Below are 26,184 nucleotides of genomic sequence, written 5' to 3'. Positions count from 1 at the left end.
CCTTCCAGACATTTCTCCTGCCTCAGTGTTGGCTGTGAGCAGAGCTGAGCAGGGGCTTCTGCAATCCTGGACTCCTGCTCTCTCAGGCTGGGTTTTGGAAAAGCTCAGCCCTGAGCACACAGCAGCTGTGGCAGGCAGCCAGCAGCAAGGCTGCCCTGGAGACTGATACCTGGTTTTGTCTTTTCTTCCAAATAAAGCTCCATTCCAGCAACTTCTGTCTCACAAACAGCAACACTCCTCTTGCCCAGGTGTTTTAATTTAATCCATCACCTTCCTTCCCTCATTTCAGAACAATTTCCTTCCTTTGTGCATTACCACCACTCTGGTGGGGTTGGAAAATTTTTTTTTTTTTAAAAATCCCAAAACTCCTTAGTGACCTCTTTGTGCTCGGGATGTTGGCACAGCTGGGCTTGGCAACCTCTGGGAAAGAATCCTCCGGGCTCTCACCTGGGAAAGCTTTGGTGACACATCTGCAGCTGTGACACGGTGAATTTACTGCTGGGTGAGCCATTTCTGGGAAAACATGAAGGATTATTTCCCAGCAAGGATGGGGTGGGTGGCCAGAGTAGGTAAGAGGATTTATCTGAGGAATGTGCATCAGCACCTGGCCAAGGCTGTATGCCTGCTGCCAGTCAGGTTTCAGTGCTGCCCCTTCAAAGAGAACATCCCAGGGCAGAAGGAATTGCAGGTGAACACCAGGAACAGATCAGAGACCACCCTGAGGGAGGTTCTGCTCACCGAGAGCCACGGAGGAGTCACCAGAGGTGCAGAAAACAAAGCCATAACTCACCTGAAGGGCTGAGAGCTGTTTACACACACACGTGCACCTGGGGCTTTTTGTTTCAGGTGAACTTCTGCCAGCTCCAGCCACGGGACCCTGCCCTGCTCAGCAGCAGCACTGACTCCTCAATGTGCCAGCAAAGCCACCACAGACATTCAGCCACCCCAAAACTGTCACCCCTAAATGTCCCAGCAAACCCAGATGTTTAGCCCCCACTGTCCCAGCAAACCCACCAAAGATGTTCAGCCACCCCAAAACTGTCACCCCTAAATGTCCCATCAAACCCCCTATAGCTGTTCAGCCCCCAATGTCCCACCAAAACCAGCAGAGATGTTCAGCCACCCCAAAACTGTCACTCCTCAGTGTCCCAGCAAACCCAGCAGATGTTCAGCCACCCCAACATTTTCACTCCTCAATGTCTCAGCAAACTCAGCACAGATGTTCAGCCCCCAGCATCCCAGTAAACCCACCACAGATGTTGTCACCCCAACACTTTCACCTCCCAATGTCCCAATAAACCCACCAGCGATGTGCAGCCACCCCAACATTTTCACCCCTCAATGTCCCAGCAAAACCACCACAGACATTCAGCCACCCCAAAACTGTCACCCCTAAATGTCCCAGCAAACCCCCTACAGATGTTCAGACCCCAATGTCCCAGCAAAACCAGCAGAGATGTTCAGCCACCCCAAATTTGCCATCCCTCAGTGTCCCAGCAAACCCAGGAGATGTTCAGCCCCCAGTGTCCCAGTAAACCCACCACAGATGTTGTCACCCCAACACTTTCACCTCCCACTGTCCCAGCAAACACAGATGTTCAGCCACCCCAAATTTGCCATCCCTTAGTGTCCCAGCAAACCCAGGAGATGTTCAGCCACCCCAACATTTTCATCCCTAAATGTCCCATCAAACCCCCTACAGATGTTCAGCCCCCAATGTTCCAGCAAACCCAGCAGATGTTCAGCCACCCCAACATTTTCATCCCTAAATGTCCCATCAAACCCCCTACAGATGTTCAGCCCCCAATGTTCCAGCAAACCCAGCAGATGTTCAGCCACCCCAACATTTTCAGCCCCCAAGAAGTGGCACAAAGCCCACGGGATGGGATTCTCCCCAGAGATCAAGCCCAGCTCTTCCTCCTTGTCCAGGTGAGGAGGCCCAGAGCAAACACAGCTCAGGAAACTCAGCTGGGACCTGCCAGCTGCTCCTCAAGTCACAGAAAACACACTTTCCACCTCAAATCTTTGTGGATTGGGGGATTTTTATGTTTGGTGCCCAAAATTCTTGTCTTTAAGGAAATGGGGATTGAATTCCAAGTCTTGAAACTACTACAGTTTAAAAATCTCTTCGTTTTGCACCAATTTCTTTCCTTATGAGTAGGCACAAGTGGTGTAGCTCATAAGAAACTCAAGTGAATGTAATAGAAAATCAAATACTTTAATGAAATTAGGGAGCATGAGAGTAACAGCTCAGATATACCACTAGAACTGATACTGCTGGGCTGTGGGGCTCTGCTAATTGGCTTTTAAATGCTCTGTTCATCAAGCATGCAGACTGACAAACTACGAATTCTTCAGAGTGTCAAAGATCCTGAGTAAAGAATTTTCAACCACTTCAAAGGGATATATAGGAAATGTCTTCTGAGCTGGTGGCCTGCACACAGCATTGCACAGATAAAAATATACTACTCTCAATGCACAGAGCTAAATACTTTCACATTTATCAGAATTTTCTACACAAGTTTTTTTTTTTTTGATAGAATTCAAGTTTTGAATTTGCTGTATATATCTTCACCTGTATTAAACAAATGCTTATTTACATTGTGGGTAAAGTGTAAAGGCTAGGAAGGCCATTTTTCCCATACTGTACTGTAACACTGCAAAATATATATACACAGAGAACCTAATATAGGCAACAGGTCTAAAAAAAGTCACCTCCCACCTGTACAACATCACCGAGCCAGCATGAACAGAGGGCATTGTTAGCACCAAACCACTCCTGGGGGGCTGAGGAGCTTTCCAGTTCCACGGGGAAGAACTGCTGGGCACAGCATCCAAGGATGGGCCACGGAGCTGCTGCCCGCAGGGCTGCAATTCCCAAATTCCCAACACTGCACTGGGAATCCTGAGGAGCAGGACGGGAGCTCCAGTGGGAGGTGACAGTGACAGCCCAGCACAGGGCACTCCTGGCATCACTGCCCGCCCTGGCAGCATTTCCTTTGGATTCAGGGATGGGCACAAACTGCTGGCTCAGGCCAGGGCTGGTTCACTAGCCAGATTAACCCTGCACAAGCCACGGGGAAGGAGCTCTGCTGGCAGAGAGAGGCAGCCCTGGCTCACCAGTGGTGCCAGAGGGAATTCCCAAGGGAAGCAGCCCCATCTCACCAACTGTGCCCAGCTGCTGGATAGAAATCCCTCAGGAAGCAGCCCAGGTGGGCATTCGCTGGGGAAGCAGACCCCAGCTCTGTGCCTGGGGTGCCAGAGAGAATTCCCTCAGGAACCACTCCACCTCACCAGAGGGCATTCCCTCTGGGAATTCCAGGAAGCAGCCCTGGCTCACCAGGAAGCAACCTGGTGGGCTCACCAGCAGGAATTCCTTTGGGAAGCAGCCCTGGGCAGGAATTCCCCCAGGAGCAACTCAGGCAGGGCTCACCAGCAGGAATCCCCCCAAGAAGCAGCCCCAGCAGGGCTCACCAGCAGGAATCCCGCCAGGAGCAGCCCAGGAAGGACTCACCAGCAGGAACCCCCTTGGGAAGCAGCCCCAGCAGGAATCCCCTCGGGAAGCAGCCCCGAAGGGCTTACCAACAGGAATTCCCTTGGGAAGCAGCCCCAGCAGGAACCCCCACCAGAGCAGCCCCAGGGCTCACCAGCAGGACCCCCCTTGGGAAGCAGCCCCAGCAGGAACCCCCCAGAGCAGCCCCAGCTCACCAGCAGGACGGACCCCCTCGGGGAGCAGACCCAGCAGGAACCCCCTCAGGAGAAGCCCCAGCAGGAGCCCCCTCGGGAATCAGCCCAGGAAGGGCTCCCCCCAGGAGCAGCCCCAGCAGGAGCCCCCTCGGGGAGCAGCCCCGGCAGGAGCCCCCTTGGGAATCAGCCCAGGAAGGGCTCCCCCCAGGAGCAGCCCCCAGCAGGAGCCCCCTCAGGGAGCAGCTCCAGCAGGAGCCCCCTCAGGAATCAGCCCAGGAAGGGCTCCCCCCAGGAGCAGCCCCCAGCAGGAGCCCCCTCGGGGAGCAGCCCTGGCAGGAACCTCAGCAGGAACCCCCTCAGGAGAAGCCCCAGCAGGAACCCCCAGAGCAGCCCTGGGGCTCACCAGCCGGAACTCCATTGGGAAGTAGCCCAGGAAGAGCTCCCCCCAGGAGCAGCCCCAGCAGGAGCCCCCAGAGCAGCCCGGGCTCACCGGCGGTGCCGGCTGTGCCCGGGGTGCTCTCTCTCCCTCTCCCTCTCGTAGCGGTGCCCGGCGCGCTCGTAGGAGCGGGCGCGCTCGTGCCGGTGGTTGCGGTAGTAGTGGCTCTTCTTCTTGTACTTGCCCGAGTGCTCGGAGCGCTCGCGGGAGCGGCTGCGCGAGCGGGACGAGCTGCGCGAGCGCGACTTGCGCGCCTTGCGAGCCGCCGAGTATTTGTAGTCCTTGGATTTCTTGTAGCCGCGCGCCTTGGAGCCCTTGTAGGCGGAGCCGTGGTTGAACTGCCTCGGAGGGGAATCGCTGCGGCTCCGCGAGCGGCTCTGCGACTTGGAGCCGCTGGACGTGGAGTAGCTCTCGCTCTTCCTGCGGGAAAAACACAGCAGACGTGGTTCTCTTGAGTTTGAAGGACCTCCTTCTGGGTTTTTGAGGCTTTCTTGGATTTTAAGACATTCCTCATTATGAATTTGAAGAAGGTCCTTCCGTATTCTGAATTTGAAGAAGATCCTTCCATATTTGAAGAAGGTCCTTCCACATTCTGAATTTGAAGAAGGCCCTTCCATATTCTGAATTTGAAGGTCCTTCCATATTTTCAATTTGAAGAAGGTCCTTCCATATTCTGAATTTGAAGAAGGTCCTTCCATATTCTGAATTTGAAGAAGGTCCTTCCATATTCTGAATTTGAAGAAGGTCCATCCATATTCTGAATTTGAAGAAGGTCCCTCCATATTTTGCAGTCTCCTTGTATTTGAAGAACTTAATTCTGGATTTTGATGCTTTCTTGGATTTTAAGACCTTACTTCCTCATTTTGAATTTGAAGAAGGTCCTTCCATATTCTGCAGTCTCCTTGTATTTGAAGAACTTAATTCTGGATTTTGATGCTTTCTTGGATTTTAAGACCTTACTTCCTCATTTTGAATTTGAGAAGGTCCTTCCTCATTCTGCATATGAAGAACATTCTTCCTCATTTTGAATCTGAAGAACATCCTTCCATATTTTGCCGTTTCCTTGAATTTGAAGAGCATCCTGCTCTATTTTGAATTTTAAGAATGTCCTTCTGTATTTGGAATTTTAAGAACATTCTTCTATATTTGGAATTTTAAGAATGTCCTTCTGTACTTGGAATTTTAAGACCACCTTTCAGTATTTTCAATTTTAAGACCTCCCTCCTGCATTTTGAATGTTAAGACCTTCCTGCTGTATTTTGAATGTTAAGACCTCCCTCCTGCATTTTGAATTTTAAGACTGCCCTTCACATTTTGAATTTTAAGACCTCCCTCCTGCATTTTGAATTTTAAGACTGCCCTTCACATTTTGAATTTTAAGACCTCCCTCCTGCATTTTGCTGTTCTCCCAGGAGAACTCATCTGGTGTCCTGAACTTCCACCTGGCTACAGTAAAAATCCTGATTTCCAGGAGCTACAGCAATACTGCAACCACCCAAGCTGGACTCAGTCAGGAGTCAAGGAGCAGCTCATGCTGCCGGGTGCCCTGAGCCTCCTGGTGAGGAGCCATCAAAGCTGGCACTGGGAGGGACTGGGAGGCACTGGGAGGGACTGGGAGGCACTGGGAGCTCACCTACCTGTGCTTAGGGGATGCAGACCTCGATGGTGACCTTGAGTAACTCTGATCTCTGCTTCCACTTCGACTCCTGCTCTCTCTTCCTTTCTGGACACTGCCAGAGACCAAGAACACTCAGTTATTTTGTTTTAATCCCTCGTGAGAGAAAATCAGCTGCTTCCTGGTAAAACCTTACCCGTTTACTGGGCTGTTGGAGCTGGTTCTCTTGGCTCCCTCTGTTTTCCTTTTGGCATTCTTCATGGCCTGCACAGGTAGGGGTGAAGGTTTATTTCCCTTAACCTCTTTTGGAGACTCTGCAAGAAGAAACCTTTGTTACCTCTTTGGCAAGTACCTGAAAGGATTTGAGGCTCCTCTCACCCCGAGTGTGTGCAAACACAGATCTGAACAAGTTCACAGCAGGCAGAAATTCATCTGAAACATTTCTGCCAAATATTGAAGTAACTGCAAAAAAAAGGGCAGAAAATCACCTCCTTTCCTTGCCCATTATTCAGCATTGTTTGAAAGGCAAACTGGGGAAGAAGATCAATGTGTCTTCTGGGTGAGACTGCACCAGACTGGAAACTTTAACCAACAAATTCCTCACCCAACATCTCAAAATGTTACCCCTGCCAGAGCACCTCTGCTTCAATATTGCTTCAGCACAACATGCCAGTGGCAAGGACTTGACTTTATTACCAAATCCACATAAAAGAAACTCCCTGGGTCTATATGGGTTTAAACTAGTCTTAATTTCAGACTAATTTGATTTTAGCTTTTATCTGACTCAAGAAATCACAAAGTTACAATGCTATTCAAACCCTGCCAGTTGAGTAGTGCTAGAAGCCATCTTAAAAAAAATCCCCAACAAACTCTAAACCACACTTGCAAATGCTTCCCAAAAGGGTAAATATCCATCAAAGACGTGAAAAAGTTATTTACCATTTTTTGGGATGGGGGAAAATCCCGATGTGTTATCCAAGCTTGGAACTCCCTCAGGTACCAGACCTTTAGCTTGTGCTTTTGCCTCTTCAATAGCCAACTTCTTCTTTTCTATTTTACTTTCCAGATCAGATAAATCCACCTGTGAACACAGGAGCACTTGTGAGAGCTGAATTTCCTGGCTACCCACTCCCAGGGAGGGGAATGAAAATCCAAGGAGTCCCAGACATTGGCTGCTCTTTGTTCACTTCCAGGCTTGCAGCTGTGGTTTCAAAAAGGCTCAAATTTTCCAACTCCTGCTCTGAGCTGCAGCCTTCACTGAGGGCTCCCAACATAAAAAAAGAACCAAACCTTTTTCCTTGTGTAGAGCTGCAAGATTTTTAAGCAGATTTCTTGAATTTCTTCCTCGGTTGCTCCGAACAGTAAAAACCAATGTGGGCGATTTGGAAGTGGGATCTGAAAGGGAGACAGAGACAAAGCTCAGATTTCTCCTCCTGTTAAAAGGCCTTGAAAAAACCCCAAATCCAGGGCAGTGTGGCTCACCTCCAGTGTCCTGGCTGCCAGGTAAATGCAGGCACAGGCAATACTTTCTGGCTGGAACCTCACAAAGACATCTGTTCTCAGGCTGTCGTTCATGTAGTTCCTGAAAAACAGGAGAGCAGGAGGTTGCAAGGCACTGCAAAGCTCTTTGGGGGTCTTTTTTTGGGTTTTTGACTTGGTTTTACTTCTACAAGGGCTATTTCTTTCTGCATTCAGTTACTAGACTTCAACATTATAGTCCTGTAAATCTAAAGAGAAGCTGAATGATTTTACTAAAAGAAAAATAAAAGAGATAACTAAATTAAATCCCTCAAGGGGAGGGACGTGTGACAGAAACAAAGTCTGACTGCTGAAAATTCAGTGGTGAGAAGAGAACCAATTTTAACTTCACTTTTGCTGCTGGATCTCTACTGGCCTGCTCTCATGCAATAAACAAGTTCTTTTCATCAAGACAACATACAGTGTGCTCAGAAATACTCAAGTTATAGAATTTTAGGTTCACATGTCCCCCTGCAATAGGGCAGAACCAGGTGTCTGGCAAAAGCTGCAGCTCCTGGAGCAGTTCTCCCATGAAATGCAGTCCTCTTCAGCACAGGTCAGCTTCCAGTGGGGTTTAAGGGTCCATTTCCATCCAGAACAGAATTCTTTTTGATGCAAAAAGTCAGCCATAGGAGAAATCAGGGTGTTTGGGAACATCAGTTCAGGAGAACAGTCAGTATTCAGGCAGATCTCCTCTTTGGCACATGAAATAAGGTTTCCAAATTGTCCCATTTCAGTAAGGTTGCTTAAAATGAATATTCACAGAATGAGAAAACTGTAAAATATTGCACATATTCCAGTCAGTACAATGAAGCATTATGTTGTTAAATCTTAAATACACAAAGTAAATTCCTGTGAATCTGTCAGCTGATGTGCTTTAGAAGATCTAGACTTGAGAGCACATACGTCAGTAAAATATCAGATGAGAAAAACTAAAACCAGACATAATAGCAGTCCTTAATAAGGTAATAATTAACCACGTGGGTACCCAGTATACAAGGATTCACTGACCCCCAAGACATCCAAAGCAGAGACCACAGGCCAGGCACCTGCAAGGTTCCCAAGGACAGAGAGGAGGGATTGGAATCCCAGGAGTTTCCAACTCCCACCTGGCCCAGCTGTCCTCAGCTCTTGTTTACACAAACAGCAACTGCTGCCCCAAAAAAAGCAACACTGACCACCAGCTCATCTTTCTGGGAGAAAGGAACTTCTAAACCTGCTGTTGTGTCCCTCTACAAAGGGAGCACAAACCTTTTGGCCAAAGGAGTGATAAAGGAAAGGATGACTTTGAACACCTGGAAGCTACAAAGGTTTTTTTTCTGATTTGCCAAATTGAGAACCATGGCAGCTTCCAAGTTTGGCCTCTTGCACATCTTCCCTGTGGGCTCAGTCAGACACAGGAGGAGATGAATCCTTGTCACAATAGCTTAAGAAAAAGGTAATGTTGTAAAAATGCACATTTCAAAAACCAAGGATACTGGATACCCACCAGTTTTTGGGTACTGGAAGCAACAAGCACAGCACACAGATGTGTTATTGTAACCTCTGACCCCTTTCCCAGCTGGGGTGATTCCCTCCCTGCCCCTCCCTCCCTTCCTTCCATAACCAGCTTTTTCCTGGCAGTCCAGAACTCCCATTCCACTGCTCCATGCAATGCTTCTGGGAAGTGTCTCTAAATATCACATTTTGTCTCCAAGCTTCACACATGTACTAGTTTTTTCACTTAAACATTCGAGGTAATTGTAGCTTTCAAACTACTCATTTTTTTTTGTTGTTAACTCATCCCTTTTAAAGATTTAAACCCCACCTCAATTCACTTTATCCTATAAGAAACACACCACATTATGACAGTTAAGAGAAATAGAACATCAGAAAACAAAAATAAAATCTCAAAAATTCAACGCTCAGGTTATCAAATATACAAACAATGAAAAAATGCAGAGTAAAAAAAATAAAAAAATAAAAAATATAAGCACAAGAAGCAGTTGGCCAGTTACTCTACTATCATGTATATACCACCTGTCTAGAGCCAGCCTTCTCTTTGGAGAGCTTTGGGTTGACTGAAGACGGCAGCTATCCCTGCACCATGGGCAGCAGAGGAGAAGTCTTAGTCACTTACCCTCAGAGGCTACCCTTTGATCAAAAGAGTACAGAAAAGAAAAGTCAAAACTGGTTCTCTACACACAGCTCACAGTACCAGACAGTTCAGTCAGCAGAAATATGGTCTTTGGATTCACTAAAGGTGGTTTTTTTTTTTTTTTTTTTTTTTTTTTAAGACCATTGGTATTGTTAAAAAAAGCATTGTGGTTTATAAAAAGCATTGTTTGGTATAAAGTTTAAGATGTGGAATTTTACAGAAGCTTCCCACCCCCGAGCAAATATTTATTAAATGAGAGCAATAAGGCAGAGAACATTTCTTGGCAAATATGAATCCAGGCTATCCATCTATCCAGTCTCAGAAGCTCACATCTTGCATTTCCACATAGATAAAAGAAATTGATCTGTGCTGAGGTTTAGATACACCTGAAATCAAACTCAGGCCCTGGCAACACACTTGAATTACCCCCAAGTTTTCCTTTAAGAAGACCCCAAGGGAACAACTCTAACCCCCCCAAACCTTTTCCCTTCAGCTGGAAAGTGAGAGCAGAGAGAAGTGAGAAGTCAGGGTGGAAAGCTACCTTACCATTAAAACACTGCCTCGAACTTAAGAGGCCGCTCAACATTTGGGAAGGAGTTTGGGGCACACCAAGGACAGTGGAGCTGTCTGGGGTGGCCCCAAGCACTGCTGAGCAATGCTGCCCAGTGCCTCAAGTGACATATTTCTGCTACTGCCCCTTCTGGTCTCTTAGAACAAAGAAAATCAACTTACCATGAGGTCTGGACCAGGTGTTGGTTACGTTCACATTCTAATACCTGAAGGTACATAACGATTATCTGGAAGATATGGGTCATTGAGTTATTAACAAGCATCTGGAGAGCCACCTGCTTATTTCAGAGGGACATCCATCCATCAGGCATCTGTGATCCTCTTTCAAGGCCTAAAACACTCCACATGAAGTGTTTGCACCATCCCCAGTGTTTATCTGACCTTCTGTCCTGCTACTCGGCCAGGCCTTGTCTCCACCTGGGTTTGATTTAGGGATTTTTGTGGATGGATTTTCATTTAGGGATTTTTGTGGATGGATTTTCATTTAGGGATTTTTGTGGATGGATTTTGTTCTCCTACAAACCTCACAAATCCTTTTTTAGCTGCAGCCTGGGGAGAAAAAGCTGCTGAGTGCAATCAGCAGTGAGGGAAGTTGGCAGTGCTTGCAGAGAACACAGCTAACACTGTGCCACGGTTTGTTCAGCTCTGAGGGTTTTTCCTCAAGTCTGGAAGGAAAACAAGACTGCAGAGGGGAAGAATAATGGCAGAATTCACCCCATTAACAAAGTACAGCTGCCCCCCTGGGGCGGGTGACAAAAGGAAATTCTGAATGTCAAGAAACTCAAAAAGGCAGCTCTGAACAGGAGGTTTTTAAAGGAGAAAACACAAGATCCCAAATCGTGCTGGCACAAAAATACAAGTTCTTTTACCAGTTAAGGCACAATTTCAACATCTGAGGCAATTGTATCTTTCAAGCATCATCCACTCTGACACTTGTTACTTTTATATTGAGCCTTGCCTCAGTTCTAGCCAAGCCTGAGCGTGGTTTTAACAAACCCCAAACTGGCTCACAGACCTTTAATACCTCAGCACGCTCCCAGGAGTGACCAGGCCTCCAAATTCCTCCCTGCTTGGGGGGAATCTAAGTTGAGGTGATTTTTTTTCTACCACCACAGCTACCTACTGATCCAATCTGCCTTCCAGGAATACTGAGCACCCGCATCCGCCTCGCCGTCACTCAGCAGTGATACGAGAGCAATTAGTAAGAGCCTCTTAAATGAGAAAGAAAACATCAGGATGGTAAGAAACTAATCTCACTGAGTTCACTGATCATCGTGTGCAGTCCAGGCAGCCTCCTCAGAGCTTTAGAGGACGTGAAACGTTGGTTATGTAGTGAATTTAGAAAGTACAAACCTTATGAGGGTGCTTCACGTGAACACAAAATCCCAACTCCTTCAACACTCTTCTTTCTGCCTTAATTATTTGATTCTTCAAGTTCACATATTCTTGATCCAGTATTAGAGGCACAGGTTTTCTGCAAGACAAGATGATCATCTTAAACCTTAAGGACACTCAGGCTGAGTTGTTTCAAAATAATTTTAAAAAATCATTATTTATAACTTTAAAAAAAAAGTATTTATTAAAACAGGTCAGGTCACTTCACGAGATCCCTTCAAAATATTTTTTGATTTATGAGAAAGGGAATGATGCTGCTGTGAAGTTTAATAATTCCAACACAACACAGGTGATCCAGATTCTTCTGAATTCTCAGCTTACTTTTTCTCCCTCAGGTGTCTGAGGCGATGGAACACATTGATCACGTCCCGAATGCGTCTGGGGGCTTCCTCAATTTTGGATGCCAGATGAACACAGGCCATGGAAACATGCTGAAAAATAAGCAGAAAACAGAATATTTTCTACATTTTATTTCCAGTTCAGGAACTGAGCTCCTACAACAGTGTAAGGATGGATAATGAGGGGGGGAAAAATGTGGTGAAACAAGAAAATACCAAATATTTGACAAAAATCACTGTTAAATGGCTTTGTAAAATCACATTTCTCTACAACTATAAACTCCAGACTAGCTCCTAACACTGATCACACCTCAGATAACAGCTTGCCATGAGAGATCAGAAGATAAATATGGCAACAAATGTCATTTAATGCCTTCTTACCTCCATGGAATGCTTCACGAAAGACTTGGTATAAAAGAAACGCTGGAATAACACCTGTCCTGTAGCCATGGCCACCTAAAAGCAGAGATAACCACAACAGCCATGAACAAAAGTACCAATTGCAAAGAGAATTGAACAGATTTAAGACCTAGATTAACTAAACGTGGGAGAAATTTCATGGTATCTAAAGAAAACTAGAATTGCTGAAGTAATTAAATAGCCTAGAATGTTATCAACGCTTGAAATAGTGCCTACAAGTCAAATACAGACAGCAAATCCCAAATTTCTTTTATAAAAAACGTGAAAATATGCTCTGAGTTGTTAAATTAATAATAAAAAAAAAAACAAGAAAAACCTAAAAAACCCAAAAATTCAAAGTTGTGAAACTACGTCAGAAAAATATTTGCTTTTTGGGCGTGGAAAGTGAGGAGCAATCTAATCGCGTCACGATTTGCATACATTTGAATATGCTAAGCATCGCTAGCTAGAAACTGCCTGGAAAGTTTCACGCTCAGAGAGCAACGAGGCTCTTCGGCCTTTAAATTCTCCGGGGAAACCGAAACCTTCCCGAGGTCACCACGGCTCTGAAAGAGCCTTAAGAAAATCCGCCTTTGCACAATGCTCAGCCGGGGGCGGCGCAGGAAGGCGCTGACATCACCCGCTTCCGGCAGCCGGGCGAGGCCGGAGCGGCCCCGGAACGACCCCGAACGACCCCGAACGACCCCCGGGCACCGGGCGGCCCCGCGGCCCCAAGAAAAACCTAAAAAACCAAAAAATTCAAAGTTGTGAAACTACGTCAGAAAAATATTTGCTTTTTGGGCGTGGAAAGTGAGGAGCAATCTAATCGCGTCACGATTTGCATACATTTGAATATGCTAAGCATCGCTAGCTAGAAGCTGCCTGGAAAGTTTCACGCTCAGAGAGCAACGAGGCTCTTCGGCCTTTAAATTCTCCGGGGAAACCGAAACCTTCCCGAGGTCACCACGGCTCTGAAAGAGCCTTAAGAAAATCCGCCTTTGCACAATGCTCAGCCGGGGGCGGCGCAGGAAGGCGCTGACATCACCCGCTTCCGGCAGCCGGGCGAGGCCGGAGCGGCCCCGGAACGACCCCGAACGACCCCGAACGACCCCCGACCTTCGGGCGGCCCCGCGGCCTGCCCGGCCGGTAACCGCGGGGCGGCCCCGCCCGCCAACCGGGACGTCGAGGCCCGCACAAAGAAGGGCCCAGCTGAGTGCTGGCTCTCTCCCCTCCCCGCCCAGCCCCACCTGAGGCAGCCGCAGCAGGATCCCGGCCGCCTGGATGAGCTCGCAGCCGGTAACGCGCAGCTCGGTCTCGGTGTCGGGGTCCAGGCCGCTGCTCATGGACGGCGTGAAGCGCAGCGTGTGCTCGGGCAGCAGGCAGTTCTCCAGCGTAATCAGCACGCCCGAATACAGCCGGTCGCCGATGAGCACCGCGCCGGGACCCGGTACCGGAGCGGGAGCCGCGCCGGCCGCCTGAGGGCCCGCGGGGCCGCCGCCTGCCGCTGCCGCCGCCATTTTGTGCCGCTGCCGCCTCGCTGGCTCCGCGCTCCTTCTCCTTCCCCCACCAGCATCCGCCCGACGCCGATTGGCGGAGCGCGGAAGGACCGCGGCCGCTGATTGGCTGAGGGGCCGTGACGCACGACGCCGCCCGGGCCGCGCGCGGCGCGGTGACGCAGCGGCCGGGAATTCGGATAGGGCGGGGCTGCGGCGCCCTCAGAGCCGGGGCGTGAGGGGGCTGGAACACAGCGCTCACCGAGTTAAATATCTTCGTTAGCTCCGTAAATAAACAGAGTGTGCGCTCGCCGAGTTAAATATCTTCGTTAACTCTGTAAATAAACAGAGTGTGCGCTCACCGAGTTAAATATCTTTGTGAACTCCCTAAAAACCCACACTACGCGTGGCCTCAACGTGGGGCCCGCCGAGGTTCGTGTGTGAGGGCCGAGGTGCCGCTCCCCGCCCCGGTTGGGTTTTCCCCGTGCTGCGCTAGAGTTTCGCCACACGAATTGTTTCCCTGTTGCAGTTACCAACAAAAAGATGTTTATTGTCAAGTCCTTAACAGAACAAGCTATGCTTGTCCTTCACCTAGGGGCTCGTGTCTGAGGGCTGACATCTCCCTCACGCTCTGGGCTGGTTTTTTGCTGTGCAGCGCCATAACTCACCACAAAAAATTGTTTCTCGCCAGCAATTACCAAAAAATTACTTTTATTAAGTTTTTATGTGTGTCCTTAACACAGGTGCGCTCACCGAGTTAAATATCTTCGTTAACTCCGTAAATAAACAGACTATGCGCTCACCGAGTTAGATATCTTTGTGAACTCCCTAAAAACCCACACTACGCGTGTCCTCAACGTGGGGCCCGCCGAGGTTCGTGTGTGAGGGCCGAGGTGCCGCTCCCCGCCCCGGTTGGGTTTTCCCCGTGCTGCGCTAGAGTTTCGCCACACGAATTGTTTCCCTGTTGCAGTTACCAACAAAAAGATGTTTATTGTCAAGTCCTTAACAGAACAGGCTATGCTTGTCCTTCACCTAGGGGCTTGTGTCTGAGGGCTGACATCTCCCTCACGCTCTGGGCTGCTTTTTTGCTGTGCAGCGCCAGAACTCACCACAAAAATTGTTTCTCGCCAGCAATTACCAAAAAATTACTTTTATTAAGTTTTTATGTGTGTCCTTAACACAGGGATGTGTGTGAGGGCCCACCCTCCATCCCCCGGCTGTATTTTCCCAATGAAGTGCCAGAATTAACACAAATTGTTTCCCCATAGCAGTTTTGAATAAAAATGTCTTTATTAAATCTTTAACAATACAAACTATGTGTATCCTTCACTCCCAGGCTCCACCTGTGAGGGTCAACATTTCCCCCCATCCCAGCTGCATTCTCCCTGTTCAGAATTCACCACACAAATTCGGTTTTTTCCTACTAGCAGTTGCCAAAAAAAAAAACCTTTATTTTAAGTCACTGTACGGCCTGACTGCTAACTTTGAAGTGTGCTTTTAATTTAACAGGTTTCAACAACAACAACAACAACACGGGGAAAGGGCCATCAAGGAGCAGCTTCACACCCACACGATCCTCAGAGCATTTGTTCCGCATTTTCCATTTCAGCAGCGACAGGTTTGCTTCACAATCAAATCCCTGCTTCTGAAACACACACCCAGGCTCTGATATCAATAGTGGTGGTGCACAATACGTGAAAATATCCCCTCTGGTTCTTTTCCATCTCCCAGGGCAGCCAGGAACCCTTCCTGTCTCCTCCTCTGGGCTAAAGCTGCCAGGGACTTGAATGTCTTTGGCTCATAAATAGCCAAGTCAGCCAGAACTTTCCTGTTCAGCTCCACCTGGGACTAAAGGCAAGAAAAATTGTTGGTTAAGGACTGTGATTTTTAGGAACAACACTGCAGTGCTTAGTTTTAAATATATTTAATTTAAATAGATTTTATTAAATATAGTAAAATTTTTTAATTAAATAAAATTAAATTTATTAAACACTTTATTAAATATAATGAACAGTCTTTACTGTTTATATAAACACCCTTCATTAAGTATGATTAAACACTCTTAAGGATTAAGACCTGAGGTCTTAAAGCAGATTAACTTTTTTCTGCCCTGTGCAATTTGGAGCTGTTGAAGACTGTCAGACACTCCCTGGCCATGGATGTCTCATTAACCCACCATGTAAAAATTATTTCCTGACTTTCTCTAAAGTTTTTGTGGTAGAAACCAAGATCTGAAGAAGACTCTCTAATTTTGCCTCAAGGCCACGTGTTCCAGGTTAATCCACAGCATCTGTTTCAGCTCAAATTAAAACAGAATCACCAAACTGAAACAAATTCCCAGCATATTTTAAAAACAAGGGACGATGGCACCAAGTTTCTGCACTCTCACGCTCACCAAATCACAACTGTAGTGAAAAGAATAAGGATTTCTTAGGTTTTTGGGTTTTTTGCTAACCCAAGCTCTGTATTTTTAAATTTCTTGAAGTAAAAAGGAAAAGCAGCTGTCATTGAATGGCATAAAAAAGCATTTTAAAAGTCTCATTCCTAAGTTTTGGGGACAGAACATGAGGTAGAGCCACAGTGTTCACCAGGATAAAAGGGAATAATCCATACAGGGAAGAGAAATAGTTTAGGGCAGAACTTAGTTCCTGAAGTGGATGAAACTGCTTTCACAAGCCTTTCATCACTCTAATTAGTAAGTAATTATCCTCCAAACCACATCCTTACCTTGGCCAGGTTGCTTATGAAGGCTGGGTACTTCAAACCATGTTCAAGGGAAGCTGCTTCAATCCTTGTGATCCAGAGCTGAGGGTGTAAAAATCAATCTATTGCATGACAAAACACTTTAAAATAAACCCTTTGCCACGCTGGTCTGCTCACACTTATTAAAAACAACATTTTCATGGAATATCCTGAGCTGGAAGGGACCCACAAAAAAAATGCTGCTTTCAACTCCAACTCTTCACCCACTGTTTTTAAAACCCCCCCAGAGTAAGAAAAGCAGCTGTTTCACTCCTGCCTTGCTCCCATTTTGATGTTTCCACCCAACATTTTGCTCTTTACCGCTCTGAGGAATCTCTTCTTCTCCCTCCTGGCCTTGGTGGACTTCACGAAAGCCCTGCGCACGCTCCTCACCGCCAGCTTGTAGCAGCGGTTCTTCCTGCCACGAAAATGCTGCAAAAAAGCCCCCAGAATGGTCTTATTCAATTAGATTTGAATATATAACACTAATAAAGCTCATTTGCATTCACAGCTCTCCGTAATAAGGATCACTGAAGCTTTCACAAGCACGCCCTAAGCCTTCGGCTGGCACGTAATGAAAATATTCTTTGCTTGGTTTTTATAGTGGAAATATATGGAATATAATAGCATATGGAATATAATATCAAGGAAATGTAATTTTTATCATGAAAAACATGAAGCTGAGGAGTTGGAGCAGGGTGGAAAAATCTCAGCTGAGCAGAGGCAAAACCAGGCCTCACTTTGTGCCGTGGTTCTGTGGGAAAGGCAATCACAAAATCACAGGCAGTGCTTTCATCCAACACTGAATTCGCGTTTATTCTCATTCCTGAGCTCCCCTCTGTTGTGTCTGTATGAACACAGGGATGGGGCATGAGCCTCTGATTTATCAAACAGAAAACAAAAAATTTCATTTGTTTAATTTACAAGAAAATGTAGCCGGTGCTGCACCAGGAATTACTGGTGCAAAACCAAAATATTCTCACTTCCTTCAGCTTTTTCTACCTCATTACAGCAAGATGTAATTTAAAGAATTTTAACATACAGCCTGGGATGCCCTTGAGAAAGGTACACCCCTAGCTTCAGCACAGCAGCTTAAACTCCAGCAAAAATCCAAAACGCAAAAAACCTCAAAATGCACTTGAGAACAAGGTTAATTTTCTTGCCCACCTTCTTTGCCCAGTAAAACAAAAAAGAAAAAAAGCACTCAGGAAGGAAACACAGTGAAGGAACGCCGTATTTAATTAAACAGAGACCGCTTTATAGCACGAGGAAAGCACAGAATGGTTTGGGTGGAAAAGGCAGCTCCGAGCCCACCGTGGCAGGGACCCCTCCCTGCTCCAACCCCGTCCAGCCTGGGGCTCTGCAGGGATGGGGCAGCGGCTTGGGGACCCTGCCCGGGGCACAGGGCCAGGCCAGGGGGATGCGGGGACACGCCGGGGACCCGGCACTCACCCGCGCGTACTTGAGCACCTCCTGCACCCTCCAGAAGCGATCCGAGAGGCGGCTGCGCAGCCAGCGCGCCGCGCTCAGCACCACCATGGCTGCGGCACGGCGCCCGCCTTCCTGCCTGACCGCCTGCCTGCCTGCCTTCCTTCCGGGGCGGCACCCGAGCCCGCCCGGCCTTCCCTCAGCCTGCCCCGAGCCTGCCGGGGCTTCCTCTGATCCTGCCCCCGAGCCTGTCCGGCCTTCCCTCAGCCTGCCCTGAGCCTGCTCCCAGAGTGCCGGGGCTCCTTCTGATCCTGCCCCGAGCCTGCCCAGCCTTCCCTCAGCCTGCCCCCGCTTCTTCCTCTGATCCTGTCCCCGAGCCTTCCCGGAGTTTCCTCTCATCCTGCCCCCGAGCCTTCCCGGAGCTTCCTTCGGACCTTCCCCGCTGCTTCCTCTGATCCTGCCCGCAAGCGTTCCCGGGCTTTCTTTGGGTCTTGCCCCGCTGCTTCCTCTGATCCTGCCCCCGAGCCTTCCCGGTGCTTTTTCCAATCCTTCCTCACGTCCGTCCTCCGGTTCTGCCCCCGAGCCTTCCCGGTCCTTCCTCTGGTCCTTCCTGCGGTCTTTCTTCCAGCCTTTCCCCGGTCCTTCCTCCGGTTTTTCCCCCAGCCCTTCCCCCGGTTCTTCCCCCGGTCCATCCCCCGAGCCTTCCCGGTCCTTGCTCCGATCCTTCCCAGTCGTTCTTCCAGCCCTTCCTCCACTTTTTCCTCCTTCTCCCGATCCTCCCTCCCCCTGCCCTTCCTCCAGTCCTTCCCCTGTCCTCAACCCTTTTCCCAGTCCTTCGCCAACCCTTTTCCCAGGTCTTCCCAAGCCCTTTCTGCCTCCCCCGGCTCCTCTCTCACAGCACAGTGGCTTTTCCCTGTGCTGGGCATCCTCTGCCCCAGCCCGAGGACAGCCGTGGAATCAAGAAATATTTTGAGTTGGAAAGACCCACAGGGATCATCCAGCCCAGCCCCTGGCCCTGCACACTCAACAATCCCAGTCTGTGCATCTTTGGGAGTGTTGTCCAAACCCTCCTGGAGCTCTTGGAGCTGTGCCCATTCCCTGGGGAGTGGGTCAGTGCCCCAAAACCCTCTGGGGGAAAAACCTTTCCCAAAATCCGACCTAAACCTCTCCTGACACAGCTCCAGCCATTCCCTCAGGTCACCAGAAACCTTCACCCTCTGGCTGAAGAACCTTTACCTGATCCCAGCCCTCTGATGTGACCACAACGCCCTCGTCACCTGCCCGAGGTGTGACCCAAAGCAGCCCAAACCCACAGCTCAGCTGGGAGCAGGCACACACAGTGTGGCTGTACCAAAATTCCCTGGAAAAAGGAGCTGGGCTGCTTGGAATGTGCATTCCCGTAGCTCAGTGAGGGATTTGGGATTTTGTATCCCCAGCAGTGCTCCAGCCACCAGTGTGAGCAGATTTGGTGTTGTTTTCAGTGGCTGGAAGGATTCCATAGTGGATAACAAGTATTAAAGCATCCTGCAAGGGTTAGGGTTAGAGAATGGGAGACATAAATTGAAAATTTATGAACTGTGCAAACCACAAGATGGTGCTGCCAGAAAATGATTCCATGGGAGCAGCAGTACTCGGCGTCAGAGAACTGATGGATTTTTCTGATGCTCTTTAATCATCACCACTTCCAGCATCTCGAAGCAATCATGCTCCTGTTATAAACTGCTCCATCATCAAGATCTTCCCCACTTCTGGGAAAGTTCTTGTCCAGAATGTGGAAATTTCAGAGAATTATGGAGAAATCTTTCTTCATATCACTGATGTTTGTCTGACACAAAGTTGGCTCGGTTATTACAAGAACCACTAGAAAAGAAATGCACAGAACACAATTTTCAGACCTCCCTGAAAAGGTTAAAATGCATTTTCACGACAGCAAAAGAACTTTGGAAAGTTTCCCTGGATTTAGCAAAGCTTCTTAGAATTTATGGCACTTTTATGAATGCTCAGATTGTGTTTCACCACACCCTGTGCCATCACCAGCAGATGGTAAAAGCAGCTGTAGGATTTTTAGCTGCCCAGCACTGAGTTCATCTCCCCACGATTTAAGCCTAAAATTGATTTCTCCTCCTATAGATTTGGGTTTGGGTTCTTTCTCTTTGTGTGACTCGTCCTTTTTTCCACTTCAAAGGCATAAATCAAATTTGAAAAATATTATGTCTTTAAATCTAACCAGAATTTAGACAGGCAGAGTAACCACCGAGACTCCCAGAGCTCCCTGCCGCTTGTCACATTTATGGTTTCCTGCACAGCTCCAGATTTTATTATTAACGCTGTCTCTGGCCTGTGCAGCACTGAAAACAGGATGGATCCAGCAGTTATTTCCCCTGGGATGTCTGGACAGATCTGAGAAGAGATTTCACATTTTGCAGCTTGAGTGGAGGCTGCTGCCCTGCAAACCCCCTGGGAGCCATCCAGCCCTGGAGTGCAGGGAAGGAACAGGATGGAAATGGACTTGTCACACTCTGCTGTCTGCTTTAGGGGTTGTTTCTCTCTGTATTTTTTAATATCTCTCTCTTATTACTGCCACTGTATCTTGGAGGCTGCACAGACATGGAGATGGCACTGAAATTCTTAAATAATATTGATCTTATGAGGGAGATGAAATAATTGATAATTGCTGTGCCTCCTCCACGAGAGTATCAATATGTTCTGCAAACAATAAAAGATGACTGCAGGGGACAGCTGATTTCTGAGGAATACAGTGATTATTATCAATTTCTCTAAGGTTGTTGTTTTTTGTTTTTTTTTTTTTTTTAATCTAGAGAGGTATTTTAGAAAATGAATCAGAGGCAAAATAATTAAAGGTGGAGAGGGACCATCTTGACCCGGGGATGGATGTTTGGAGCGTGTTAAATCCCATCAGTGGGGAGACAGATGTGAAGGATTGGCCAGCACAGAGAGCACTGAGGCTGTTCTGTAAACACAGCAGCCTTGCAAAGCTGAGCTCAGAAGGGACCTCACTGCTGGGTGTGAGTGGCTGCAGGCAGCTGAGAGCAGTGACACCACCACACGCTGCTCCATCTCTGCTGCACGGGGAGGGCAGCAGGGCTCGGAGGCTGGGAAACAGCTCCTGTCCTTCATCTTCACTGCTCTCCTCCTTGGCATGAGACTTGGGCAGGAATATCTGCTTGGGTGCAGGGTGAAGAGCGTGGGAAGGTGATTTGAAGACAAGGAACTGCCTGTGGGTGCCTAAAGCTGATATTCTGAACAGCTGAATCTGATATTCTGAGCACCTCAGCTTGATCTGCTGAGCACCTAAGCCTGATCTGCTGAACATTTAAGCCTGACATCCTGAACATCTAAGCCTGATATCCTGAACATCTGAGCCTGATCTGTGGAACATCTGAGCCTGATCTGCTGAGCACCTGAGCCTGAAATCCTGAACCTAAGCCTGCCATCCTGAACTCCTAAGCCTGATCTGCTGAATGCCTAAACTTGATCTGCTGAACATTTAAGCCTGGCATCCTGAACATCTAAGCCTGATATTCTGAACATCTGAGCCTGATATTCTGAACATCTGAGCCTGATTTTTGGAACACCTGAGCCTGAAATTCTGAACCTAAGCCTGACATCCTGAACTCCTAAGCCTGATATTCTGAACACCTGAGCCTGAAATCCTGAACCTAAGCCTGACATCCTGAACATCTAAGTCTGATATTCTGAACATCTGAGCCTCATCTGCAGAACACCTGAGCCTGATCTGCTGAGCACCTGAGCCTGAAATCCTGAACCTAAGCCTGCCATCCTGAACACCCAGCTGAGCTGGAAGGTGGAGGGGGATACCAAAGCCCACTGAGCAGCCCATCACAGCTACCACAGCAACCCTTTGGGATTGTAATCCTGGGAAAAACAACAGCAAATTCAGTAGGATTCTGGATTCTAAACCAAAATCAAAGCTACTGCTAACCTTCCAGCAGATCTGCTTTGGGACTGAGGCTGGGAAAAGCATCTGAAGGAAGCAAACTGTGCTGAGCAGGGCCTGGGGGGCCCAAGGAGACCTTTCCTTGCTGGCTCCACGATGATCTCTCCTTGAGGGCTCCTGCCCACGTGTGGAAGAGGCAGAAGAAGCCTTTGCAAGCTCTGTTAGACCAAAAGCGAGGAAATATTTTTTCCACGGGTTGGTGGATCTTCTTGAAGGATGTCGGATAAGAGCGTGGGTTGGTGGATCTTCTTGAAGGATGTCTGGCCAGGACCCTGAGGACTTTGGAGCAGAAATCCTGTCAGAAAAATCCCGGATGATCCCTGGGCTGCCCCCATATGACATGGATGAGCAGCTCCTTCCCAGGGAGCCCCGCAGCCCCTGGTGCTGCCTGGCCTGGACCCTGGTGATAGGAACCATGAACTCCCTGGTCTTCCTCCTGAATTTGCTCCTGATGTTTGTCATTTTCACCGTCGTGCTGCTTCCTACCATCGTGGTGGTTTACTTTGGCTTCCAGTGCCACTCCCAGGTAAGTGGCACTCCTCAAGGGCAGGGCCACACCTGAGGGTTCCTTTGAGCCCCAGGTGAGCAGTGCCTGTCAAGGCCAGGCAAAACTCCCCAAAATTTGGCTTTGGGCACAGATTTTTTTTCCCTGTGTGAATAGTCTGGGCTGACAAGGACAGGTCTTGTGGGAAATTGGGCAATGGAGTTGTGTCTCCATGGAAGTGCCAGGTGAGGTGAACACACTCCCTGCCCCCATGGAATTGCTGTTTGCATTTTAATTTCACAATTATTTCTCTCTTCCCTGGGATTTCTGTCACTGAGAGCTGCCAGCCTGGGCTCTGGTAGGGTTTGCTGCTTTCTGTTTAAGCAAGTTTAAGATTCATTAGGACCTGCCTAATGATCAGTAAAATCTGACAGAATATCCAATCCCCTTCTCATGCCAATCTAACAATCCTGCTCCCAAACATCCTGTGCATTCCTCACACCAAAAATGAGCTCCTTTGTCTCCTTTGTCTCTGCTTGCTGCCCTCTGCATTGCATCATTTCCTTATTTACAAATCCCTTCTTGGTATATTCCTTTAAACATTTTTGGGATCACTTGATCAAGGGTGGATGTGCAAAAGCAGTTCCCTGTTTTCCTTATAGCCCAATGTGCCTTTTTCATAAGTCATAAACAAATTGGACTGAAAATGGGAAAAAACCTCCCAGAAGTGCCCCTTCCAGCTTCCCTCACCTTGGAAAACCTCAAGTTCTCCTTTGCACACTCACACAAAGGCTTTGAGGAGATGCAGAATGTTTTTGAGTGCAGCCAAGTGGACCAGAAGTGAAAACCCCCGAGCTGCTGGGAGCTGTGAGGAGTTTTTTAAACTCAACCTTTCCTTTAATGCAATCACAGCAAAGGATTGTGGCTTCACCCTGTCTTTGGGCCACGACTTTTCAGAGCCTGCCCAGCAGCCAGAGGCTGATTTCTGCCCTGCAGCTCCATTAGATGGATTTATTGTTGGTTTTTAGCTTGATGCCTTGTGCTGAAAGGAGAACAGAATAAAGTCTGGGGACACAGGGGCTGCCTGCAGCATTTGGAGTGCAGAACAAGCGAGTGCTCAGCTCAGCCCTGCTGCTGCCAGCGTGGAAGGAGGGCTGGAAACACCACTCAGCCAGGCCCAGAGAGGGTTTCTTTGCAAATGGTCCTTTCTGGCAGGTTTTTCAGGCAGAAATGAGTGTACACAGAGAGCAGAGAACACAAAGGGGTCTGGAGAGCCATGGAATGATTGACCTCTGCAGAAGATAACAGATTTCTGTATTTTAATTTTTATGTATAAATTTATATATTTAATATTTATATTTATTTACATAAATAGCTATAATATAAATATATACTATGTATATTTATAAATTATATATATATATAATTTTATTTATTTATTGTTACCCCCAACGCTGTGCCACCCACACCAATGTAGCACAAGGAGGATTTTTGGATTTGGTTTGTGCCTATCAAATGCTGTTGGATGATTGAATAAAGATGAGTGTTTCCTGGCAGGTTTTTCAGGCAGAAATGAGTGTACAGAGAGCAGATCACAAAGGGGTCTGGAGAGCCATGGAATGATTGACCTCTGTCTGCAGAAGCTAACAGATTTCTGTATATTTATTTTTTATTTATAGAAAATATAAATTTATATATTTAATATGAATTTAAAATACTTTTTTATATATAATTTTAATTTTTTTTTTTATTCCCAGTGTTATGCCACCCACACCAATGTAGCACCAGAAGGTTTTTTAATTTGGTTTGTGCCCATCAAATGCTGTTGGATGATTGAATAAAGATGAGTGCTGCCTGCTCCAGGAGCAGTGTGCAGTGCTCTTCTCTCACAGGGAGGCTGGGATAATTGAAAGCTTGATTAAGATGTGATATCAGTCCCAGACTGAACCTGAAGATCGCTCAGCTCTGAGAGAGGGAGCAAAAGAAAATGTTTTCTTTTTCCATGAAAACGTTGGAAACTCAGGGGTGTTTTGGCCACTGCTGTCAGCACCAGGCCACATGACAGAGGAGGCCCTGGCAGAGTGGGTTCATGTGGGACTTTTCACAGAATTCACAGAATTCACAGAATTCACAGAACTACTGAGTTGGAAGAGACCTTTAAGACCATGGAGTCCAACCCAGCCCCAAGACCTCAGCTAAACCCTGGCACCCAGTGCCACATCCAGGCTTTGTTAAACACACCAGGGATGGTGACTGGGCAGCCATTCCAGAACTTCATCACCCTTTCCATAAAAAACTTCTTCCCAATATCCCACCTGTATTTCCCTTGGTGCAGCTTAAGGCTGTGTCCTCTGGTTCTGTCAGTTCCTGGAGGAAAAGCCCAACTCCACTTGAGCACAGCCACCTTTAGGGAGTGTAGAGAGTGATAAGGTCACTTTATCACCTTTCCTGTAAAAAACTTTATCACCATTTGTATAAAAAACTTTTCCCTAATATCCAACCTATATTTTCCTTGGTGGAACTTAAGGCTGTGTCCTCTGGTTCTGTCAGTTCCTGGAGAAAGAGCCCAACCCCAGCTGGCCACAGGCACCTTTCAGGAGTTATAGAGAGTGACAAGGTCACTCTTCCAGCTGAATGATCCTGGCTGTGCCTCTCTCGAGTTATAGGAAGTGACAAGGTCACTCTTTTCCAGCTGAATGATCCTGGCTGTGCCTCTCTCTCCCCCCACAGGTGCTGCACTCCTCTGCCCGCTACTGCAAGAGCATCCTGGACGACAACAGCTCCTCTGCCCTCATCATCCTGGGCTTTGTCATCATGTCCCCGCTGCTGGTGGTGGCCATGGCCATTTACTGCAGCCTGGCACGGCGCCTGCAGCTCCTGGTGTGCTTCCAGCCCTACAGCCTGGCCCTGTACAAGGGGGGCCGCTGGTGCCGCCCTGGGGAGGGGGCTCCGTGCTGTGCCAGGGGCTGCAGCAGCCAGCTCAAGGCCTGGGTGTGACCCTGCAGCTGCGGCAGTGTCCCCTCCCTGTGCCTCATCCTCGTCCTCAGCCCTCCCTGGGGAGCTGCCTCTGCTCTGACAGGTCACCCTGTGCATTATCCCAAAAATCTGCATGGAGTGGAGACACAGCGTGGGACAGGTGTGGGGAGGGCAGGGCAGCTTCATCCTTCCAAATCCCCCTGTGGTTTATCCCAAAAATCCCAGGGCAGCTTCATCCTTCCAAATCCTCCTGTGGTTTATCCCAAAAATCCCAGGGCAGCTTCATCCTTCCAAATCCTCCTGTGGTTTATCCCAAAAATCCCAGGGCAGCTTCATCCTTCCAAATCCTCCTGTACTTTATCCCAAAAATCCCAGGGCAGCTTCATCCTTCCAAAGCACCCTCTGGTTTATCCCAAAAGTCTCAGAGCAGCTTCATCCTTCTAAATCCTCCTGTGGTTTATCCCAAAAATCCCAGGGCACCTTCATCCTTCCAAATTCTCCTCTGGTTTATCCCAAAAATCCCAGGGCAGCTTCATCCTTCCAAAGCACCCTCTGGTTTATCCCCAAAATCTGCAATGGATTGAAAACACAGTGTGGGACAGGTGGGGGGAGGGCAGGGCAACTTCATCGTTCCAAATCAAGGTAACCACCCTGTGCTTTATCCCAAAAATCCCAGGGCACCTTCATCCTTCCAAAGCACCCTCTGGTTTATCCCCAAAATCTGCAATGGATTGAAAACACAGTGTGGGACAGGTGGGGGGAGGGCAGGGCAACTTCATCGTTCCAAATCAAGGTAACCACCCTGTGCTTTATCCCAAAAATCCCAGGGCACCTTCATCCTTCCAAAGCACCCTCTGGTTTATCCCCAAAATCTGCAATGGATTGAAAACACAGTGTGGGACAGGTGGGGGGAGGGCAGGGCAACTTCATCGTTCCAAATCAAGGTAACCACCCTGTGCTTTATCCCAAAAATCCCAGGGCACCTTC

The 26,184-nt window shown here is 48.0% G+C and overlaps 3 protein-coding genes across 6 annotated transcripts; 1 reads left to right on the top strand and 2 right to left on the bottom strand.

Moving 5' to 3' along the window:
* Positions 1 to 3,894: 3,894 nt before the first annotated feature.
* Positions 3,895 to 13,749, bottom strand: CCNL2 (cyclin L2). 4 transcript variants are annotated; one of them, XM_041419380.1, is made up of 11 exons: positions 13,343 to 13,749; positions 12,078 to 12,152; positions 11,680 to 11,789; positions 11,317 to 11,437; positions 10,126 to 10,190; positions 7,221 to 7,320; positions 7,029 to 7,133; positions 6,678 to 6,819; positions 5,935 to 6,052; positions 5,761 to 5,853; positions 3,896 to 4,543 (listed from the first exon to the last, which is right to left on the bottom strand). In XM_041419380.1, exons 1-11 carry the CDS (start codon positions 13,610 to 13,612, stop codon positions 4,174 to 4,176), a joined length of 1,569 nt encoding a protein of 522 aa, XP_041275314.1. In that variant the 5' UTR covers positions 13,613 to 13,749; the 3' UTR covers positions 3,896 to 4,173. The 4 variants fall into 4 exon arrangements, with proteins under 4 accessions (XP_041275317.1, XP_041275315.1, XP_041275316.1 ...); XM_041419383.1 differs by lacking the exons at positions 11,317 to 11,437; positions 11,680 to 11,789; positions 12,078 to 12,152; positions 13,343 to 13,749 and adding an exon at positions 9,276 to 9,389 and having other exon boundaries at positions 3,895 to 4,543; positions 10,126 to 11,306; XM_041419381.1 differs by lacking the exons at positions 10,126 to 10,190; positions 11,317 to 11,437; positions 11,680 to 11,789; positions 12,078 to 12,152; positions 13,343 to 13,749 and adding an exon at positions 7,678 to 10,102 and having other exon boundaries at positions 3,895 to 4,543.
* Positions 13,750 to 14,857: 1,108 nt separating this feature from the next.
* MRPL20 (mitochondrial ribosomal protein L20) lies at positions 14,858 to 17,980 on the bottom strand. The gene is made up of 4 exons (XM_041419384.1): positions 17,783 to 17,980; positions 16,652 to 16,762; positions 16,316 to 16,393; positions 14,858 to 15,436 (listed from the first exon to the last, which is right to left on the bottom strand). Exons 1-4 carry the CDS (start codon positions 17,867 to 17,869, stop codon positions 15,260 to 15,262), a joined length of 453 nt encoding a protein of 150 aa, XP_041275318.1. The 5' UTR covers positions 17,870 to 17,980; the 3' UTR covers positions 14,858 to 15,259.
* A 4,013-nt stretch (positions 17,981 to 21,993) lies between these two features.
* On the top strand, positions 21,994 to 25,252 carry TMEM88B (transmembrane protein 88B). Its single transcript, XM_041419862.1, has 2 exons — positions 21,994 to 22,263; positions 24,952 to 25,252. Exons 1-2 carry the CDS (start codon positions 21,994 to 21,996, stop codon positions 25,216 to 25,218), a joined length of 537 nt encoding a protein of 178 aa, XP_041275796.1. The 3' UTR covers positions 25,219 to 25,252.
* Positions 25,253 to 26,184: the final 932 nt, after the last annotated feature.

This window comes from Onychostruthus taczanowskii, unplaced genomic scaffold (assembly GCF_017590055.1).
Source record: "Onychostruthus taczanowskii isolate IOZ18803 unplaced genomic scaffold, ASM1759005v1 scaffold61, whole genome shotgun sequence".
NCBI classification, from domain to species: Eukaryota; Metazoa; Chordata; class Aves; order Passeriformes; family Passeridae; genus Onychostruthus; species Onychostruthus taczanowskii.
This window is presented reverse-complemented; position numbering and strand designations above follow the sequence as displayed.

Coding starts and splice junctions, on each gene's coding strand:
- CCNL2 (XM_041419380.1), bottom strand. CDS start 13,612: ATGGCGGCGGCAGCGGCAGGCGGCGGCCCCGCGGGCCCTCAGGCGGCC. Junction 12,153..13,342: donor TCCTGCTGCGGCTGCCTCAG/GTGGGGCTGGGC, acceptor CTCTGCTTTTAG/GTGGCCATGGCTACAGGACA. Junction 5,854..5,934: donor TCCAACAGCCCAGTAAACGG/GTAAGGTTTTAC, acceptor GGTCTCTGGCAG/TGTCCAGAAAGGAAGAGAGA.
- TMEM88B (XM_041419862.1), top strand. CDS start 21,994: ATGTCTGGCCAGGACCCTGAGGACTTTGGAGCAGAAATCCTGTCAGAA. Junction 22,264..24,951: donor GCTTCCAGTGCCACTCCCAG/GTAAGTGGCACT, acceptor CTCCCCCCACAG/GTGCTGCACTCCTCTGCCCG.
- MRPL20 (XM_041419384.1), bottom strand. CDS start 17,869: ATGGTGGTGCTGAGCGCGGCGCGCTGGCTGCGCAGCCGCCTCTCGGAT. Junction 16,394..16,651: donor AGAAGAGATTCCTCAGAGCG/GTAAAGAGCAAA, acceptor TTACACCCTCAG/CTCTGGATCACAAGGATTGA. Junction 15,437..16,315: donor TCATAAGCAACCTGGCCAAG/GTAAGGATGTGG, acceptor TCTTGCCTTTAG/TCCCAGGTGGAGCTGAACAG.